Genomic DNA, 21,958 nt, shown 5'->3' on the forward strand with positions numbered 1-21,958 from the left:
TCGAAGAGAATTTGTAAATGATCTCTTTCTCTGAAATGCGTCAACAGTACAACAACACGTGTTATAACTTTTAACATCAAGAGGAATATATTAACCGTATTAATGGTCGTGGCGACTCACCCGCCCTGCAAATGAAACAGGTTGTGCTATCAATGTTACTTTTTTAACAAGCGGCCTCAAATAGTTATATCTAATTATCATTAACTAATTCCAGATCATAATTTTGGTTTAACGCTGGCTGAACCTGAACATCAGACTAATTAATAAACGTGCACGCAATTATTCCATTCATATGTGCCCTCTGCCCTGTGATATTACATGCATTATTAGAATGTACAGAGCCTGTCTGTTTAGTTCAAAGTTGTAAACATTGTTTTATCTTTTCAGGTGCTCAATGAGATTCTGCACAGCATCGGCCTGAAAGCAACCTATGAAGTCTAGCCTTTGTTTCACACACAGGAACCCACACTCCTGTGTATATATTATATGAAAACTCAATAAAAAAACTATTGTAAATTGGCGTTTTATTTTTCACTTTGTTATGAAATTATTATGATAAGGATAGTAGTAATCATTTTGGAAAATGAGTTATATTCAGTGTTTGAGGACTTTCAAATTCAATCTGATCTGTAAATAATGTAAATGTTTTTGTGGTTGACGGTTTTCTGTCGTACCTAAATTTTCTAAAAATAGTTGTAAATGACCAGTATTTTCTAAAAAAAAAAAAAAAAAAAAAAAAAAAAAAAAAAAAACCTCCAAGCTGTTTTAGCGCACTGATATAAAGTATGCTTTTTAAAAATTCGCGTGAATTTTTTGTTCCATAGCATATGGAACTAATTTGTTTGGATATAATTTTTCCTATATTCATTTATATACGGAGGGTCCCATTTAAACGGGTTTTGGCCTTTGCTATCGTAAATTGTTTTAAATTGGCGGTCTGTTCTTAGTATAAATACTTTATTTGATACTTGAACATAATGAAAATGTGGGATGATTCTGAAGTAAGCTTATATCAAGTTAGTTTTTCTTAATGGATACGACTGAAATTGGCCAAAATTCTGCTTTCTGAGAGTAAAACGGAACAATTTCAGTTCCTGTTCTATGAACCAAATTGAGATAATTACAAGACTCACCCCACCTGTCACCCCTCTGATGCAATGGACTCGCCCCACCTGTCACCCCTCTAATGCAGTGGACTCGCCCCACCTGTCACCCCTTTTAATGCAGTGGACTCGCCCCACCTGTCACCCCTCTAATGCAGTGGACTCGCCCCACCTGTCACCCCTTTTAATGCAGTGGACTCGCCCCACCTGTCACCCCTCTAATGCAGTGGACTTGCCCCACCTGTCACCCCTCTGATGCAATGGACTCGCCCCACCTGTCACCCCTCTAATGCAGTGGACTCGCCCCACCTGTCACCCCTTTTAATGCAGTGGACTCGCCCCACCTGTCACCCCTTTTAATGCAGTGGACTCGCCCCACCTGTCACCAGTCTAATGCAGTGGACTCGCCCCACCTGTCACCCCTTTTAATGCAGTGGACTCGCCCCACTTTCCACCCCCTGTAATGGAATGGAATCGCCCCAGATAACACCCCTTTATTTGGAATTGAGTCGCCTCACCTGACATCCCTCAATTGCATGGACTTCCCCAACTTGTGTACCACATGACCGTGGCGTACTCATCAATCTTATTTGCTCCTGTGTTAGCTGACCTTGTAAGCAATTTATTAGAATGAATTTTCTAAACTGAAGTTAAAACAATCCATTAATTCATCACAAAGGCCAATCAGCTATCAGAATTACTTGGAAACACCTTTTTAATAATTTTGATAAATCTTATTACATAATTGAAGTCTATTTTTATAGTTTTTTTTTAAGCATTTCATCATGTCGATCGGTAATTTCGGGTAGGTACCGGCTGCCCGAGGGATCTAAAATCCTCATCGCTCTAGTTGCCGACTAACCCCAACCCCAATTTGTAATCAGCCATTAGTTGTAGTTAAGACAGCGTATGTGCAAATTGAAGTGGTGCAAAATATGAAATTCTTTGTTCATGTGTTTTTGCCAAAATTAACAAAAATGTATACATGTAATTTGTAAATTTCATCAAAATTTATAAACGTTAATAGAACTTGCTGGCAACGTTCCTCGGATCAATGATAATGACAGTGGCGGTGTACAACGTAAGAATGACGTTCTCTTAACACTTAATTGTTGATGGTCTAACCAATATATAACCCTGTAATTAAAACGTTCTGTGTAAGCTGGGTATACGTTACCTTCATCATTTTGCATGTGTTAAAAATATTTATTGACAAGATACCTAATATCTAGTTAAAAAAGGGGGGGGGGGGGGGTAAGATCGGCTTCGCATCCGCGGACCCCCCTTTCAATTAGTCCTGGATCCGCCCCTGATTACTAGCAACCAAACTCCACTTTCCTGATAACTTATAAGAGAACACCTGTCGAACCTTTGTCACTGCAACTTTTACCATTTTTACCATTACTATTATTATTTATTACTCCGATTAATAGCAGAAAAGAAATTTTAGACGTTTAAATAAAGCTAATTTTGAAATATAGACTTCGACCATAACGTTTTATTCGTTGATATTCGTTCTAGTCGCATAACACACATACTTGACGTTGAACTCGGGGTGCATCTTAGAACACGTGAGCCGTCTGTTTTGGTCATGTGATGATGCTTGCATCTAAATACAAGACTAAGGTGATAGCATTGTACGTAACACATCTTAGCATCTATGATATTTTCTTCCCTCTTATTGTATAATTTATTTATGTTTTACCAAAAATATATAAATAGATTTATACTAAAATTGATTAATTGAGAAAGTAATGCAAATCTTGTCAATGGCTTTTGTTTTATTTCTGGAGCCATTCTACTTTTGTGTAATGCCACACATGATCTTATTTAGGTCATGAAGGAAGTGACATTGGCAAGGAGCTCATTGCGTTGCTGCAGTCTGTTTCAAAATTATAACAATGTGACGGATAATCGCCTTGGCAGAAAGTTAAGTGGACTGGGTAGAGCTTAAACCCCCTGTAATTCTCATAAACCATGGGCAATCACGGGAGAAATCGGTTGTTGTCTGGCGCTCTTCTACTCGCGTGGATTTCCTCCAGCTGGGCCTTGCACCCGTCGCAGGCACGTATGCTTGTTCAGTTTGTGGAAAGGGACGACTTTAAACCAGTGCATACGCTAAAGCCCTCCAATGTGTCCGAGGACTGCAAAAGAGGCATCCACAGAATTATCAGTGGACGGCGATTTGATGATTACGCTGGTAAAATAGCTTTTAAAATGTTTATATGCGATAAAATATTTGGATTGTTGTTTGTACATTAAAACATAAATGAATACAATTTTCAGATGAGATTTTAAGTTCAAACGAATCTGTATAAAAAGCCACTGTCAGCACAATGAAGTTGAGAGTGCAACTGGTAACTTTCCTCGGTACCCAGTATATATATATATACTCCTGCACTCAGCTACCCCTTCATTAAAGTACTGGTACTGTATGTGGCCTCTCAGATTTAGGGTCGTCGCCCTCACATTAATAAAGTATTAGAGTGAATAGTCTCACAGTAGCACTTTCTGTTACGTTATATTTATAATTTACTAAATTGTGCTACAGAATACACCAGCTATGTATAGTTGCTGGTACCCGTACTCCAGAAATGGGAGGGGAGGGCAACCCCAGCTGGAGTCACCAAGTCTGACTTCTCTCACTTTTACAAGGTACCATACAAAAAGAAAAAAATGACACGGTTTGCTAAATCTAGAGTCTCCATTTGGGGTAGGCCCATTTTTCCTGGAATTAAATATATATGTGTATGCCGTAGCAGTATAGCAAAAATGATAAGTGTGAACAAAAGTGATGGAGTTTGATTAAATTCATACTACATGCATGTGTGAACAAAAGTGATGGAGTTAGATTAAATTCATACTACAGGCATATCACTCACAGTATCAGTGACATATCAGCTTTACCAGTGATAGTAGTCACACTATGAAATCAGTAATTTTGTTTATGTTTGATTGGGCCATCTTATGAGAGCCAATATGTATGATAGTGAACTGATAAGGCTTGTAAATGTATGTTGTTTTTTTCTTGATACTGACAGACATTTGTGAGGTATTTCTACCTCTCTTGCACCTGACATATCATCTTTACCAGGATCACACAGAGAGTATTTACTTTTAGCAGTATTTGGCAACAGCAAGAATTTTTTCAAAAAAATCATCATCTAGTTGGCTTCAGGTAGATAACACATGGCCTATACCATATTGCGACAGGGCTCTAACATAGGATAATACATGTGAAATCTATGGGTGACGTGACAAGTGTTACAATTAATTGTCATAACTGAAAGTACTTGCGTGATGTGGGGAAAACTTTGTGGTCCATGGTGTTGTTCATGTTGCTTTGACAATTAAGATTATTATGTGGACTGTGCCTCAGCTTGAATCCCGGGTGAGATAGATCAATCCTCAGGCCTACCCAACTACCAGACTTGGCACATAAGGATCCTGAATTAACAGGTATATCGGACCACACTACCTGTTTTCAAGGTGTGTGTCAGATTGCATTTGGAGTATCAGTCAGAACACCGACAGGATGAGCCTGCGGTCGTCCAAAAAAAATTGTTCTGGGATATGATACTCCGAAATGCGATCTGACACACACCTTGAAAATGGGAAGTGTGGTCCGATATACCAGTTAATTCAGGATCCCTATGTGCCGAGTCTGGTAGTTGGGTAGGCCTGATCTTGCTAGTATGATAATTCTGAACATAGCCTTATATTGTAGCCTTATATTGTTGGTTCTTTCACTTGGTACCATATATATTCCAGCTCTGGATGCTTTTGGTAAAGTTGTCTCTGGCCATGTGACTGGCAATAATGCCTGGCTGGGCAGCTATGACCTGTGTCTGGACATCCCAGATGTCCACTACTCCTTGGCCTTGATGCAGATCAGCTGGCTACTACCAGTTGAGAGACAACAAAACCATGTAAGTATGGGGACTGGTTAGATAAAGAAAAGTGGCATTTTATTCATTTTCCTTTGTGTCAGGCATATGACTTGGCACAGCTGTCTTTTTTTTTATCCTCAAACTACCTCTTAAGCATGGTTGGTCAGATGAAGGATATCTATCAGGCCCGTAGCCAGGGGGGGTTCGGGGGGTTCGAAAGAACCGCCCCTTTTGCTGGGAAAAGGTCCACTCTGGGTAAAATTTGATCTAGGTACATGATGTTTTTATGGAAAAAGGTCCACTTTTTCAGAAAACGAACCTCCCTTTTGAAATTGCTGGCTACGGGCCTGTCTATTGACAGATTTTGTTGTAAATCTGTACATTTTTACATACCAAATGTTTGCATTGAGTTAAAGCCAAGTCCAAATTGATTCTTCGGTAATTTGCAAATTTGTTGGAAATATTAGCCATTTGTCTCCAATAAAAGTAAACATTCTAACTGTGTTATGGTTGAAAATTCTCTGTTTTCACGTTTCAGTCACATGATGGGAAGGAAGTGGTCATGTGGGGCCTCTGTATTCCTAAGAACTGTTCCATTAAAGACATACAAAACAGCATTCCTGTGCTTGCTAATGGTTTGTTCCATTCTAACAAGCAAAATCTTAACCAGTTGATTGAGACTTTGTTTTCTGTTGCATTTCTCATTTTTGAAGTCCAGATCAGAGTTTATAAGTAAAACGGTTTGGATCAATTGATTAATATAATTTCATTTGCAATATATCATGTATGATATTTATAGGTCTATAAATTAAGATAATTTCACACTTAACAATACCTCAACCACTCACAAAGTTGAGAGTTTGATGGGGAATTCATGTTCTCTGACAAGACATAGCGATGTAGCATTTAACCTTTGGACTTTGCTGCGAATTGTTATCTATTTCTTTTTTTTTCCAGCTACACTTCCATTGAACAAGTTCAACATTACCCACGTGCGTGTTCATAAAAGCATTAATTATACCAAGAGGGATTTTGATTCAGGTTTCATAGGAACAGTGTAAGTGTTGTTTAGCAATGTTTAGTTAATTTTAATAAAAATTGGCCAAGACAATCATGGAGGTTCCTAAAATTATCGTAAAATTGGCCATGACAGGCACAGAGGCTCCCTTTACATATAATTCTCTTGTATAAAAGCCATGCAGCTTCAAGTGGTCTATCTCTCCGAGTCTCAGTGTGTACCAGCACAGGCTGTCTCACTAATGTTTACCACTTAATGTGGAAAGGGCTATAAAGTCTGTAGTTACCAAGAGAATACGAAGGGAGGTGCTTTTCATCACACAGTCCTACACCAGCAGCTAGTAAAATTTTATTTGGACCAGTAGATTTTTTAGAATATGTGAATCTAGTGGTCCGACATGGCCATGATAAGTTTTCAAAGGAGCTTTAGGTTTGATTTAATTTTTTCTGAAGTGTAACTTACGAAATTTGACAAAACAAAGATCATGTCATCACTAATATTAATTCAATACAGGGAATTGCCTGATCTTATAAAAATTTTTATTTCAACCAGTGAATTCTGATTTGGACCAGTACGTAGATTTTAGGAAAGTGGCCATCCAAATAGCCAGTAAGCTGAAAAATTTATGACACAGACTGGTCTTTGACTAGGTCAAACCAGCTATTAACGCATCCCGAGTAAATGAATTTCAATTATTCAAGTGCCTAATGATTGCCTGCATATGATGTAGAGTAATTTTTGCTTGGTGATATATCTAGTCGATGCATGCAGGTGCTCTCCTTGCACTTATAATCCATATGCACATGGAGGATAATGTTGTGCTGTCAGTATGCAAATAGATATATTGATTTTATATGGAACATCTGGTCTGATCGGTTAGATCTCACAGTCACTGTTGCCATGCGCAGAACCCTCTGTAAATTCGGTAACTGGAGAATGGATAGTTCTGTCTATCTGTTCTCAGACATGTTTTTTTATATGATTTAAGTTGAAATCTTGGTAGTTTTCTGTCTTATATGTCTGTTCTAAAAAGCTATTCAACATAATGCTGAAATAGTATGATGTTTGGTGTATTTTCTTTGCATTAAATGTACATAAGTAAATGTAATATAATAAAAACACATGAGTGTTGCCTACATCTCATTAACCTGCATAAAAATTGTAAAGAAAAAGATCAAACAATTTTATGTTCATAATTCTCCAAGTTCGACCTTCAATATTTCAGAGTGGTATTTTCTCTGTTTGGACTGCTAGTGATCCTGGGCACCATTGTAGATGGTGTTGAAGATTACAAGAAGAACCGAGCACCAAAACTGATTCATAAAATGGACGCCAATGGTTCCCACCTTGTGGACCCTCAATACACCCAGCCACGACATGGGGTGCAATCTGTCAGTCCAGGAGTCCACGACTGGGAGACCCCACCCACGCCTGAGAGAATCCGTAGTTTGTATTTTAATTCACCAGGTAGATTTATAGCATGCCTTAGCTTATCATTGCTTTTCTGCATGTAGCATTCACTTAAAAGTCAAGTCAGTTGATGGTACTTGTCAGCTTCACCTTGGCTCACCAAACACATTTTCGCAATTAATTTTCCAGTGACTTTTATCTCAATTATTTCCATACTTCATTATGATAAGCCTCTTTGCATGCCCATAGATGTATAGTTTGGCAGTTAGATAGTTTTCAATGAAAGGAATATAATGCTTTTTTTAACATTGAAGGAAATTTTATGTTTTAAACAGTAATACAGTGTTAAACAGTAGCAGAGCAATTAAATTAATCAAATAGAAGAATTAGCCAAGGTAAAGTCAGCCTATACTTAAAACTCCTTTATATTTACACTTTCATCAGTTTTTCCATCAAATCCTGTCATAATGTGTATCAAATCAGTGAAGCTCATTGATAAAGATGAATATTCTGCTGATGATGATGAATTACTTGTTGTTTCTCTTCCACAGGTTTGTTTAGGCAGGTCATCTGTTGTTTCTCCATTCTGAGTAACATCAGGAAGTTGCTTTCCACAAAGGAGGGGGACGCCAGCCTGAGTTGTCTCAACGGGATGAGGGTGATCACCATGTTCTGGGTCATATTAGGACACGTGTGGCTGTTGACCAGTTTTATGGGCCTAACAGGTGCGCGCGCGCATGTATGTGTGTGTGTGTGCATGTGTATGTGTGTCCATACATGCATGAGTGTATGTGCATATTATACGTATGGGTGCATGCATGTTTGTGTGTGTATTTGTGCATACATGCATGAGTATATGTGATGTACACATGCATGCATGTATAGGTGTATGCAAGTGTGTGTGATTTGTGCATGCATCTTTGTGAGTGCATGCACATGTATGTATATATGTTTGCGTGTGTGTTTGTCAACACGTTAGGATACCCGGCCTGCCTGAAACTTATTGATCAGTTAATAATAGATGCAATCAGAAAGTTATGTGTGATATCCATGAGTGTTGAGTACAAGTGGATGGCAAAGATATCTTTCTGGGACGTGTTGTTTCTGACTTACACCATGACTCAAAAACTTGAATCCATGCTACAGAGGGGTTTTCGTATTCCTGTGGAAAAATGAAATGCAGCAGTGTCAACTGTCTGATGGTTGCAGTGACAGAAATAAAGTTTCTGTATGTAATATTTCAGACAATACCCGGGTTTTATACCAGTATCCTTCCCAGTGGACCTTCCAGCCTGTGGTCAATGGATACTTTGCCATTGATACCTTCTTCTTTATAAGGTAATTATGGTTTGATAAAAAGAGCTATTTTATAGCATTTTTGGTATGATTTTCAAAAAATTTTAATATAAGGTGTAAATATTTGAGCAATTGCTGATATTTTTTTCTTTTTTGTGAGATGCCAGGGAATATATCTTGATCTTATCCCATTTTTTAAAATCATTTATATATATAAAACAAAAGTTGCAAGTTCCATTCCTATGGCAATCAGCCCCATTAAAGTATTTGAAGAATTTATTTTCAAATACTTAAATGTGGACGTTTGCCATAAATGTTTAAATCTTGAAAAAAAAAAAACAAAAAAAAAAAAAAAATATATATATATATATATATATATATATATATATATATATATATATATATATATATATATATATATATATATATATATATCTTATCTCTCTCTACAGTGGCATACTAGTGTGTTACAGTACACTGAATTATATGGACAAGTGCAAGGGGAGGTACCCTTTCCACAAGTTTTTGTTCCACAGATACTGGAGGTAACCTCTCTCTCTCTCTCTCTCTCTCTCTCACACACACACACACACACACATTCAGCACAGGATATCTTGCATCTAACTTGTTTTAGTTATTCATTTATCTACTGTAAGACAGTGACATAGTTTTTATTGTATTATACGTTATCACTCACTGTGGAACATTTTGATTTCCCTATATGTACAAGAAAATTAGATTTAAAAAATCACCTTTGGTTAGGACAATATTTCTTGAATTCATAGTGAAGATACATTTTTTCAACAAATATGTCTTTATTTCCAAATGTCAGGTTAACCCCTGTCATGGTCATGGTAATCTTGTTCTACGTGAACATCTTTCCTCACATGGGGGACGGTCCACTGTGGTTTGTGGTCAAGCAAGTGACCACTGACAACTGTCCAGAGTACTGGTGGACCAATATTCTATATATCAATAACTTTTACCCTGTAAAGGCAGCTGATGAGGTAAGCAATGCGGGTAGTTCTCAGTTGTCTGTGATATATTTAGCAATATAAAACTGAAAACTAACTGGTTTTGTCATCCTGTTTGATCTGTATTGGGTATATACTGAGTTATGTAATTGCTAGAAAAAGTAGGTAATTTTTAGCATCAGATGTGAAGTTTGATTTGTTATTGACCACCAGAATGTACTAGTACACAATGAAATGACATACATATGATGTTTAAAACAAAAGACAAGATGGATTTGAAAGGCTTGTAATGGGCAAAAGTTCACAGAAAGTGTGTGTGTGTGTGTGTGTGTGTGTGTGTGTGTGTGTGTGTGTGTGTGTGTGTGTGTGTGTGTGTGTGTGTGTGTGTGTGTGTGTGGTTGGCCTAACAGAAATTTGAAATTGATATCTGAACTGCATACAGCCACCTAAATGGATAGGGGCGATAATGTAGATATGGAATTTTAAAGAAACGTATGTATGAAATTACAAGCTCTCTGTTGTGATAGAATATTTTCCATCAACAAGGCACCCCTATCACCTCTGCAATATCTTTGTCTTCACAGTGTCTTCCTTGGGTATGGTACCTTGCCTGCGATATCCAGTTCTTCTTATTTAGCCCCTTGATACTAATATTCCTACACAGGTGAGATGACTTTCCTGATTTTAATGATTAATAATTTACCTTTAAAAAGCATGGTATTATTATTATTATTATTATTATTATTTGTATATATTTGATGATAATAATTATTTGCAACTTAAAGTTTTTCCATCTAAGAAGATGAATGTAATTTTTGAAATAGCAGTAAATGTAGAATTATGAAAAGAGGTAAAGACGTTTAAAAGAAAACAGGGATTTAAATACATTTATTTAAGAATTACATAATAAACTGAAAGTGAATGAAAAAAAATGACAATTTATAAATTAATTAAATTATTCGAAATTGTGGTGATTTATTTATAGTGCATACAATATAAAAGGACTGGAATATTTTCGTAACTTTTCATATATTCATAAAGGTGTGATAGTATGATGACCATAAAAACACTGGTTTCTATCTTTTGCCAGTTAAGAAAAATTGGTCAAGCATATTAAAATCCTGTGAAAGAAGTTATACATGGTCTCTAAATAAGATAAAGAAAAATACAGAAAGAGCTGAAAAGTTTCAACAGATTTTAATTATATGAATCTATTTCAGAGAGACCAACACCATGAAATATCTAGGTTTTGGTGTAATGGCCCTAGTCCTGCTAGTCTGCTTCATATTGAGGGCCAGCTTAATGACCCAACTGGAGGATGGTATGGGCCCCACCCCGTCCATGGGAATTATCGTACCCCCACCCAGGTAATAACATTTACATGCTCTTGTGTAGTTAAGTTTAAATTGAACTTTTGGTCAACCTTAGATAACACTGTACCTCAGACAGCATTTGGCCATGTGCTAAATTGACCGATCATATAGCATGTCCATACTTGGGGGGGGGTTATGCAAGAATGTCAGTGGTACCTATGAAATTCTTAGTAAATATGTGTCAGTAACCATAAAGTCACATAATGTAAGGATGCTAAATGTTAAATGTCTGTATTTGGATATTATACAGGAATGCCAATGGAACCCATGAACCTCCCACTCAAAAATATTCCTCGGACGTGTACGTGAAGCCGTATACAAGAGTGGCGCCTTACTTAGTTGGGATGATGGTGGCTTATTTTATACAGCAGCTCAAGGGAGCCAGGAAGAGAATATCCATGGTGGGTTGAATAGTTGAGTTCTGAAAATAATCTTTCTTTTTTGATAACCTAACAAAAAACAAGTTTTTTAACTCAGAATAATTTTTTGCGGTCTGTGTTTGACTACATATTTTTTTAAATGGAGGGCATAAAAATGAGGGCAAAGGGAAAGGGTTTTCTTGAAATTTTAGGCATACCAAGATACCATATGCTATATATTATCATTTCACACATACACACATTTTTTTTTCCAGATCACAATCTCCTTAGGCTGGCTGGTGTCTGTGGCGCTGGCCGTTGTTTGTATCTATATCACGGTGCTGGCCTACAGTGTCTATCATGGAGACTACCTGTGGAACCAGGGAGGGAAGCTGGTCTATGGGACCTTCAGCAAGTTTGCCTGGGCCCTATCCCTGGCCTGGGTTGTTTATGCTTGTTACCATGGTTATGGAGGTGGGATATGATTGGATAAAAATCTTGGACTGCTGATATTTATCCTACTGAGCAGATCCTTAGACTCTAGTTGACAGGGTTTTGTGGGAATATATAAATGTTTTACTTTTATCTTGGAGAGCAATTAAGAAAAAGTAAAAGAAAATAAAGACTTCAACTTATTTTCATCAGTCTTAATATTAAGATTTTATCTTTTGGTGTGTATAGGTCTCTTGAACGCCAGGCCTTTTTTATTCAGTCCTGTTGTTGCTAAACTTAAGGAGTGCTTTCACAATGAAACTATTGCACTATGTAATTTGAACTAAGGTTGCAGGGACTCTAACTGAATACAATCAGATAAAAAAAATTAATCTGATTGCATTCTGTGTGAGTCCCCACAGAGTTAAGTCAAACTAACTGGAAAAATTAGTTTCATTGTGAACACACCTAAGCACTGTTGACTAAACCCCCACCCCCCACCCCACCCCCTCCATCAGTCTCCACTACAACCACCACAAAAACACACAGACAACAACACAAATGGCCACACCTCCAGTTCAGTATCATAATCCGTATCTTTTTATATTCCAGGCTACGTTAAGGACTTCCTCTCCTGGCGAGTATGGGTTCCCCTGGGCAGGCTGACCTATGCTGCCTATCTCATCCATCCTATTGTGATCCTATGGTACCTGTTCACTCTCCAAGAACCTATCCACATTACAGACAATGTCATGGTGGGTATTGGCTGGATTTTCTGCACTTGTGGCTGTTTTAACCTGGATTTTTGCTATAAAACCAAAAAAAGGGAAACAAACAAGATTGCCCAAGGTCTCAAAAGCTAGAGAGGTGTTGTAGGTTTGGTATAGATTTTGTTAAAAAAAAAACATGACAGAAGGTCCACATTTTACTGAGAAGGGTAAAACCAGGTTATATTAAACTAAAGGTCATGATTATTAAGTTTTATCCTGAATATGTACACAGGAAGGCATTAGGACAAATTGAAAAAACACTAACTACCCATTTAGTTCAGGTAATCCTTTTCACCTTTAGGATTAGCAGATTTGTGACTAAGGGCTCATTCCCAATGAAACTATTGTTCTACAAAGATTGATCCAACTCTATGGGGACTCTTGCTGAATGCAGTCAGTTAAACAGATTAACATGCCTCCTCCTGGTATTGAGTAGAGCACAGAAAATCTGGTGATTATTCGAGTGCATTGGAAACAAAGGGGGGGGTGTATGGATGAATGAGGGTAGAACAATGGTTTCATTGGGAAGGAGCCCTAGGCCTGTGTTTGTTCATTTTCACTTTTCTTGGAAAAGGGAGGATGTTGTAGTGCAAATAGCAGGTGCAAGTGCACCTGCTTCAGAACAGTTGCACCCAGGAATGGGAATAGAACTGAGGTACAAGTAGCCTAAAATCTTGTGATTTGGCTTAAAATTTGGCAAAATTTTCCAGGAATTGGAGAAGAGCAGGGTTAGAAATGATGTCAGGTTTGTGGGTGCTTGGCAGTCTTGAAAAAATAAAAGCAGTAATAATAAATTCTTTAAAACAGCATTCCAAAAACATCTCAGCACATGGAGAACAATAAAACATGCCATCCAGGTTTATCAAAAATAACTAGTGTAGATAAAAAGTGAAACTGAGACTATTAAAAAGAATTTGAAATGTTTTTTTTTCAAAGCTTGCAGAATTTATCCACAAATATTTATCTAGTTGTTTTTTTTCTTAAGTTCTATTTAGTACAGTCACTTGAACATCAGCACAAATTTTTTGTGTGTAACTTTTGTATTACTCTCTAATAATCTTAGACAATTTCCCAATGTGTACAGTTTCATCCTTATCGCTAAAAAATTCAGCCCATCTCACGTGGATTCTTGCATATTTTTTTAGTCACATATGATGTGATGCAATGCCGACAGTATCCTTTTAGGTTATTTTGGATAATTCCCAGCATCAGAAAAATCAAGGTTGATTTTTTACTTGCAAAAAGAGTTTGTTTGAGAGTTTGTTTGTTTGTGAAATTTGTCCAGCAAAAGAGGCCATAATTTCATAGAGATTTTCGTTTCACATATTTTGGGGGTAGGTAGATGATAGACTCACCCCATCCCACCCAGACCCACCTTATCCCACCCCAACCCATCCTCACTTCATCATGTTTATAGTATCTTGTTTCTCTTTTGATTTCAGTCGTACCTGTACTTCTCCGTACTGGGCTGTACGTATTTCTGTGCCATAGGCGTGCTACTTGTGATAGAGCTGCCCCTGGCTAACATAGAGCAGTTACTGTACAAACTCTTCTCTTGTTGCGCGGGGTGCCTGTGCTGTGGTGCCTGTCAAGGGAACACCTACCGCAATCTGGAGGAACCTGAACACAATCACAACTCTCTGGAGGAGGAGGTACAACCAACATCATCCAATTAAAGCCATCTCAAGGACCCCAGAGCTAGGTCTCACCACCCCTGGATGAGGCCAAAATGGCTCCGTTATCAGATAACCTTATGTCTTCACTTAATTTTTTTTTTTCATAACTTAGATTTTCATTTACGTCAGAATGATTGATGGTTCTACCTAAGTATGAATCTGTCTTGCAGAGAGACATATTTATTGGATGTTGCCAATTTAGTGTTATCAGATCGATCATGCAAAACATAAGTTTTAGAAGTTCATTTACCAGATGAGATATTAGTTTATTGATGTCATCCAAATGTCGGCAATCTTTATCTAATGAAATACTTAGTGGAAGAAACTTGGTTTTCTTGTATATCTCAAAGTAAAAGCTATCTTTGTGAATGTTAAGCAGGATTCTCAATAAGAGAAACATGGAGGTAGGTATAAGAAAATGAAAACTCCCCTGTGTTTTTATCAGCCCATCGCATTTCGCAATCACAATAAAACAGCAAAACAGCTTTTAGTTTTTGGCAGATATGTTCCTTTTTTTTAGCTCAATTGAAGCTGAGATATGAAAACTGTGTATATAAGATACTTTGCAGAGAATTTTGACCCCATAGCAATAGTTAATTTTTTTTATTATTCCTGGTGCCTTCCACAATTTCCATGCTATAATGGTGATCAAATTTTTTTAACCAGGTTCAAGGAAATCCTCTAAGATCTAAATTTTTTAGAACTTTTTTCTTTTTGTTTCAACTGGCCTAAAACAAGCATTCCCTGCATTTTTTCTTGAGGTAGAAACATTTTTTTTAGTTTGCTTAATACTATTATCCAGGGTATCTTGGATTCGAGCTTGAAAGTGCATGATGCCTTTGAAGGTCTTAGATACATACGAGCCATTATGTAAGTCCCGATGACTATTAATTTAAGTGAAAATTGAACTTTGTAATTTTTGTTTTGTGTTCACTTTCTTCAACCTGAGAAAGTTTCTCAATCTGTGATAGAATCAGTGAGAGTAGTTTTATTAGAGATCGTGTAAATTTGAGAGAATATTTTTTTAGCACCGTTAGTTCTTAAGTACTTATCATGTCGGCCATTGTCGTCGAATGCATGTGAATTTTCCGATTTGGTAAATTCACGCACGTGTAGACGAGGCAAGTGAGAATTAAAAACTGTCGCATTTCTAATCATGTACTAGTCTGATCTTGCAAATTGTGTCAGTCATTAATGTTCTTTCACAAATCCTTATTTGAGTTCATTCCTTTTAGTTCTTTATGATAGCAGCTTAAAGTTACTGTAGTGTTTTCTTAATGGATGGCATTTTTGTTTATTAAATATTTCATGTTAAAATATTAAAAATCATACTTAATCGGGAGGGGTTCACTGCATTTTACATTAGTGGTATCCAGCATAAAAAGCCTATAGCCGTTGGTATGTTGTTCTTAGATATATATGACAATCAGATATGTAAGTGGTAGTTTTTGTCATTGTCAGCATGAATAGCAGAATGATGTTATGAGCCATTCATCTTTTTTTACTATATCAACATGTGCCATCGCTTGAACAAGAAAACTTATTGTAATGTAAACATGTAGTCTTTTTGACAGGCACACACAGGTGCACACACACACACACACACATACACACACACACATACACACACATGCACACACACACACAACATTTCAAAGCTTTTGGATAGTGGTATTAGATGAAGTGTTTACCAGTTGTTGGAAGTTGATGATTGGGACACTGTGCTTTCTATATACTTTGTAAATTTGTATACTTTGTTAAGGAATTGATATTGTTAATTTTTTAAAACTATATTTAGAGACAAGGGACAGTTTAACCCCTTTGCCATTATCGGGAGTATTTACCATTTTGAAATGATATTTATGTTAACATTTTCGCATAATGGTGGCACTTCCTGGAGTGCGATGCGATGTAGTCTACATTAGTATTATTGCAATCTTATGATTTTCTTTTTCAAATAATAGTAATGTTAGGGCTTTCCTTTTTATTAAATGTTTAAAAAGGCTGTAGATTGACGTGCAATTTAATGATCCATCATTGGGGGGAAAAGAATTGTTTGTTTGATTGAAATGACCAAGTTATTCGAGGATATAAACTTGAAATGTTTGATTTTATTATAAAAAGGGTGCTTTCATTGACTCTGGTTCATAATTAAAAAAAAAACATTTTATACTATAACATGCAAATAAAACATATTTTGCCATCAATCACTTTTTGGCCTTAATGCACTAATGATTCTGCTGCTCTCTCTTCTCAGCAGATAGGAGATTTATACCTGTGATAGGAGATTTCAGATAGGAGATTTATACCAGTGATAGGAGATTTCAGATAGGAGATTTATACCTGTGGTTGGTGTGGAAACCAACACAATATTTTCTGAAGCAGGCTGCCTACTCCAACAGCCAGTCACAACTACTATCCCTTTAAGGCCGCATTTCTCAGATAGCTTCTGGGGGAATGGAGCCGAGATTTAATGACTGTACCCCCGCAGGGATGACGCGTGGGGAGGCGTGTGAGAGGCGGCGAGACTATTAAAAGATTAGGCGGTTTTTCTTTCATGTATGTCCGCCATATTTAGGTCTCGGCTTTGTTGAGCCTTGGCTCTTCTCGTTGTGAATGCAGCTTAAAAGACTACTGTATACTAAAGCCAGTTGAGTTATGGCATCAATTCCATACAGAAATTCTCACTTCACACAAAAGAAAGGTAGACTGAATATGAAGTGAAAAAACAACCTGTGGCCCTTCTAAAGGGTATGCTCAGTGACCAGTTTGTCCAGTTCACGGTGAACACTAGTGTGTATATGAATACTGAATCTAAAATCATCAAATCTTACATCAGTAACAAGGTGGTCTGTGGCAGCCTTTATTAAATTTGTGTCTGTCATAAAATTATATCGGTGACACAGCCTTTTTACTTAGACCTTGTCACGCAATGCAGCTTCTTTTTGTTTGAATTTGTTTCTGATATTTTAGTATTAAATTTTTGAAAAGTTAAAAATATCAAATTTTGGGAAGGACAACTAGGGTAACTGTCATCATATGGTATCTGCTCTCCTCTTCCTGCTACATATTTATTTATTTATTTATTTTATTTTTGAAAAAATATTTTAGCATAGTGTTTGTTTCAGAATCAGTTAAGAGAGCCTGAAAGGATGCAGAGTGCTTACTTTGTTTAGATATACAATCAGAACTAGGGCTGGAAATGAAGAAAAATTTCAATTTAAAAGAAATTATATATTACTACCTTAAATTATTATTATTATAAAATACCAAGGTTACTATAGAACAGTATTGTAGCTCTCCAATGCTTTTTATGTACAGACACAGATGTGTCTGTACATATTGCCATCACCTGCGTCTGTCGTCGCCGATGCCGATGCCGATGGCGATGCCGATGGCGATGCCGATGCCGATGCCGTCGCCGTGCACTTTCCTTGTAAACACGATAAGTGGAAGGCAGTTTTACTTTTTGGCTTTATATTTACAGAGCTGATGAATATTCATAAAACGCAGGTCAAGTTCGAAAATCAGCATGATCGGGCCATTATTGTAGAAGTTATGCTGTTTTTTCACTTTTCAGCATATTTTTCACATTTCCTCAGATTCAATTCGTAGGCATGTTAACAGTCTCATTATTAAACTAATAAGATACGTAAAAGTTTTTGTTTGACATTTCCTGCATCTTTACAACATTGTTAGTTGATTTTGTAAAAATGATGGTAAACTTGTTATCGTGTATTGTGTAATAAAGTGTCAAAAATGGAAATAAACTCATATCATTGCAGTTTGTCAGATTCAATCATTCACTATGTTCAGAATCTCAGAATGGAAGAAATTGGACATTTAACACTGCTTTATTGATATTTTTCCCATCTCATCAATTTTCTTAGTTGATCATATAAAAATGGCAGTAAACTGTTAATTTTGTTTTATGTTAAAAATTGTTAAAAATGGAAAAAAAACATTTCAGAACAGTGCTGTCTTGTTTACATTTTGGCATTTTCAAGTTGTGACTTTGAAGTTCCATGGGCCTGAAGACCTTTGCTAGTCACATTTTCTGAATATCCATGATACTAATATTTTATTATTAAAAATTGATGGTCATTATGCTGTTAAACATTATGTAATATTGCATCAAAATTTGAAAAAAACCTATTTTGGGCACTGCTCCCATGATGACCATTTAAGAAAAACCATGTCACTTACTGTTCTCAAACAGTACAGTAAATATATATATAGATGTGTCTGTACATATTGCCATCACCTGCGTCTGTCGTCGCCGTCATCGGCGTCGCCGGTGCCGTGCACTTTCATTGTAAACACGATAAGTGGAAGGCAGTTTTACTTTTGGGCTTTATATTTACAGAGCTGATGAATATTCATAAAACGCAGGTCAAGTTCGAAAATCAGCATGACCGGGCCATTATTGTAGAAGTTATGCTTTTTTTTTCACTTTTCAGCATATATGCAACACTGTAAACACATTCCAAGGAAAACCGATAGGCCTGTTGTCATGAAACTCACAGGAGTAATCTATCTTACTAAAACGCAGGTCAAGTTCAAAAATCAGCATGATCGGGCCACTATTTTAGTAGTTATGCTGTTTTTTCATTTTTCAGCATATATGCAACACTGTAAACACAATATAAGAAAAACAGATAGGCCAATTGTCGTTAAACTCACAGGAGTGGTCAATCTTACTAAAACGCAGGTTGAGTTCGAAAATCAGCATAATCGGGCCATTATTTTAGAAGTTATGCTGTTTTTTCACATTTCCTCAGATTAAATTCTTAGGCATGTTAACAGTCTTATTGTTTTACTAATAAGATACATAAAAGTGTTTGTTTGACATTTCCTGCATCTTTACAACATTGTAAGTTAATTATGTAAAAATGATGGTAAACTTGTTATCGTGTATTGTGTAATAAAGTGTCAAAAATGGAAATAAACTCATATCATTGCAGTTTGTCAGATTCAATCATTAACTATGTTCAGAATCTCAGAATGGAGGAAATTGGACATTTAACACTATTCTATTGATATTTTTCCCATCTCATCAATTTTCTTAGTTGATCATATAAAAATTGCAGTAAACTGTTTATTTTGTTTTATGTTAAAAAATTGTTAAAAATGAAAAAAAAAAAAAATTTCAGAACAGTGCTGTCTTTGTTTACATTTTGGCATTTTCAAGTTGTGACTTTGAAGTTCCATGGGCCTGAAGACCTTTGCTAGTCACATTTTCTGAATACCCATGATACTAATATTTTATTATTAAAATTGATGGTCATTATGCTGTTAAACATTATGTAATATTGCATCAAAATTAAAAAAAAAAACTGTTTTGGGCACTGCTCCCATGATGACCATTTAAGAAAAACCATGTCACTTACTGTTCTCAAACTTACAGGAAAGAAACATGGGACTAAAATACAGCTTCAGTAGGCAATGCAGTCTGTTTGGTAATTCTTACTGCCAGTTAAACGGTTTCACATATTGGCATTTTCAAAGTGTGACTTTGAAGTTCCACGGTCTTGTTTATTATTGCATCAAAATTGGCAAAATGACCTCTTTTGCATCCTTTTTTCTGTTATTTTGTCTGTACATTTGACAGCTTTGCTGCCTTGTTATTATTATTTACCAAGCAGCTTCTGTTGTGTAGCTACCAAAAATATCAGTATTTCATTAATAATTTCATCGGGTCGGAAATAACCTCAAAATGTCGCAAAACATGTCGGTATGATTAGGGTTAATGAACCCCTATTCTTTTTCTGGTGGCAAAGTGACTAATGAAGTGGATGGTATATTTAGACAGAAAAAGGCGGTAATGCCAGGACAATAATATCATGCTAAGTAAAGGGCAAATCGGGCTGTTTTCATTGGTAAGAACGGATATTCAGCGAAATTGTGCTTTCCATTAATTACATAGTTGTCGCTTGTTTGCACCTAAGATTAACAAAAGACCATTAATTGCATTCCAAGAAGATATTTTTAAAGACGTTAACCATAAAAATCATTGCCCCCCCCCCATTCTTCCCTGAACCAATACTATACTATCCGCGTTTGAAAATGTTCCTAAGTCCATATATTACGATGTTACTTTTTTCCAAATTAAGACATTAAACACGTTTAAAAACCTAAAAAGTACCTGATATTGACATTTTCTTCTAAAATATGTAAAAGACATGATGGCCTAAATCACTGGTCAGTCATATGGTGCTTAATTAAAAATGTTATTAAAAAATCCAAGTGCAGGGACATTTTTCTAGATCTGTGTAGTTGTGTAACATTATTTTTCCCTTGCCTCGCCCTGCCTCATTTTTAACTCAGAGTTGACCTCTGTATCATGCCGTCAATTTTCCAAAGATACTTTACACAGAGATGAAAAAATCTGGTAGTGATTCTGGGTATTCTTTTCTTAGAACTACCATTTACAACATTTTACAAATTCTTAAATGAAATTTTACACGCGTGAAGACCTTACCGTGTATCTTCTAATCTTGATATTTTTACATCATTTGCCGCTTTTTGAAATCTACTTTTTTCATCTGAGATCAGTGTGATTGGCTCTTGAATTATTTCCAAAACACTTATGATTTGTGATTGTGATTAAACGGGGTACGCCTTATATTCCGAGGGTTAATTGTTCAGAGGATCCGATATTCCGAAGATTGTAGGAGCCAAGTTCTAAATTCAACCGCTGTTCCGAGAGTTAGATATTCCGAAGGTTAGAGGGCCCAATATTCCGAATGATTTTTAGTCTGAGGGCCCGCTGTTCTGAAAATAGGATAACTGCTCTTAAACGCAGTGTTATTACTTGCATGTGCAGAGAGGCGCTTTTAGCTGCTATTTCCCAAATATAGAGCAAATTCTTGATAGCAGTATATGCAGCGCATGTTTAATTCTTTGGCTTCGGAATAGCTGTCCTTCGGAGCAAAAGTCCCTCGGAACAAAAGACCGTTGGAATATATATATATATATATATATATATACACTCAATTAAAAGACTGCTGTAAACGAAAATAGACACAGTATTTGGAGAAAAAACGGCAAGTGCGGCGAGACATTTAAGTACCGAAGTTGGAAATACAAAACACGAACTATATCTAACCTCACAGGAGGAATTGCATTCTCTGCACATCTAAAAGCTGTGATTATGATTTCAACAAAAATAACTTATTTCATGAGTAAAAGGGGGAAAAATCCTGATCTGGTATCTGGACCGTTGGCTTTGATTTTAAGGACTGGGGGCGGGCACTTTTTAAAAACAATTTTCCAACCAATTTGTTTGAATGGATACCGCTCCCCCCAACCCCACTTAAAACTGTCTTCCTGTGCGCTTGTGGCACTCGGCTGCCAAGTTTTACCTACCACGCCGTTGAGTTTGTTTTGTTTCCTCGTTTCTTGGAATCCACACGAATAAATGTGTAATTTCAACGTCTCTACTATCTTGACTAATTCAACGATTGTTCAAGAGGATGGTCTTATTTAAACCCCCTACAAAAAATTAATACAAAGATATCTTTACCAAACTTTTATTGCTCACTCTGTTTAAAACAAGAAGCCACAGTTAAGAAATATTAGAATTTGTGATTTTATTTTTCGACTTTTTGTGTCATGTTGTCGATTAATATTTCTTATAGAATAATGACACGCGTGG

The 21,958-nt window shown here is 36.5% G+C and overlaps 1 protein-coding gene across 2 annotated transcripts; it reads left to right on the plus strand.

Annotated features, from left to right (window-relative positions):
* The first annotated feature begins 2,908 nt into the window (after window positions 1–2,908).
* On the plus strand, window positions 2,909–16,508 carry LOC106157870 (nose resistant to fluoxetine protein 6). Of its 2 annotated transcripts, none has more exons than XM_013533655.2 (15): window positions 2,909–3,303; window positions 4,875–5,032; window positions 5,532–5,628; window positions 5,951–6,050; window positions 7,237–7,478; window positions 7,973–8,146; window positions 8,666–8,759; window positions 9,170–9,262; window positions 9,550–9,724; window positions 10,276–10,355; window positions 10,912–11,058; window positions 11,315–11,465; window positions 11,699–11,897; window positions 12,468–12,610; window positions 14,068–16,508. In XM_013533655.2, exons 1-15 carry the CDS (start codon window positions 3,081–3,083, stop codon window positions 14,299–14,301), a joined length of 2,310 nt encoding a protein of 769 aa, XP_013389109.2. In that variant the 5' UTR covers window positions 2,909–3,080; the 3' UTR covers window positions 14,302–16,508. The 2 variants fall into 2 exon arrangements, with proteins under 2 accessions (XP_013389109.2, XP_086867546.1); XM_087011420.1 differs by having other exon boundaries at window positions 7,237–7,457.
* Window positions 16,509–21,958: the final 5,450 nt, after the last annotated feature.

This window comes from Lingula anatina, chromosome 4 (genome assembly GCF_051362555.1).
Source record: "Lingula anatina isolate TDL-2025a chromosome 4, LinAna3.0, whole genome shotgun sequence".
Lineage (NCBI taxonomy): Eukaryota > Metazoa > Brachiopoda > Lingulata > Lingulida > Lingulidae > Lingula > Lingula anatina.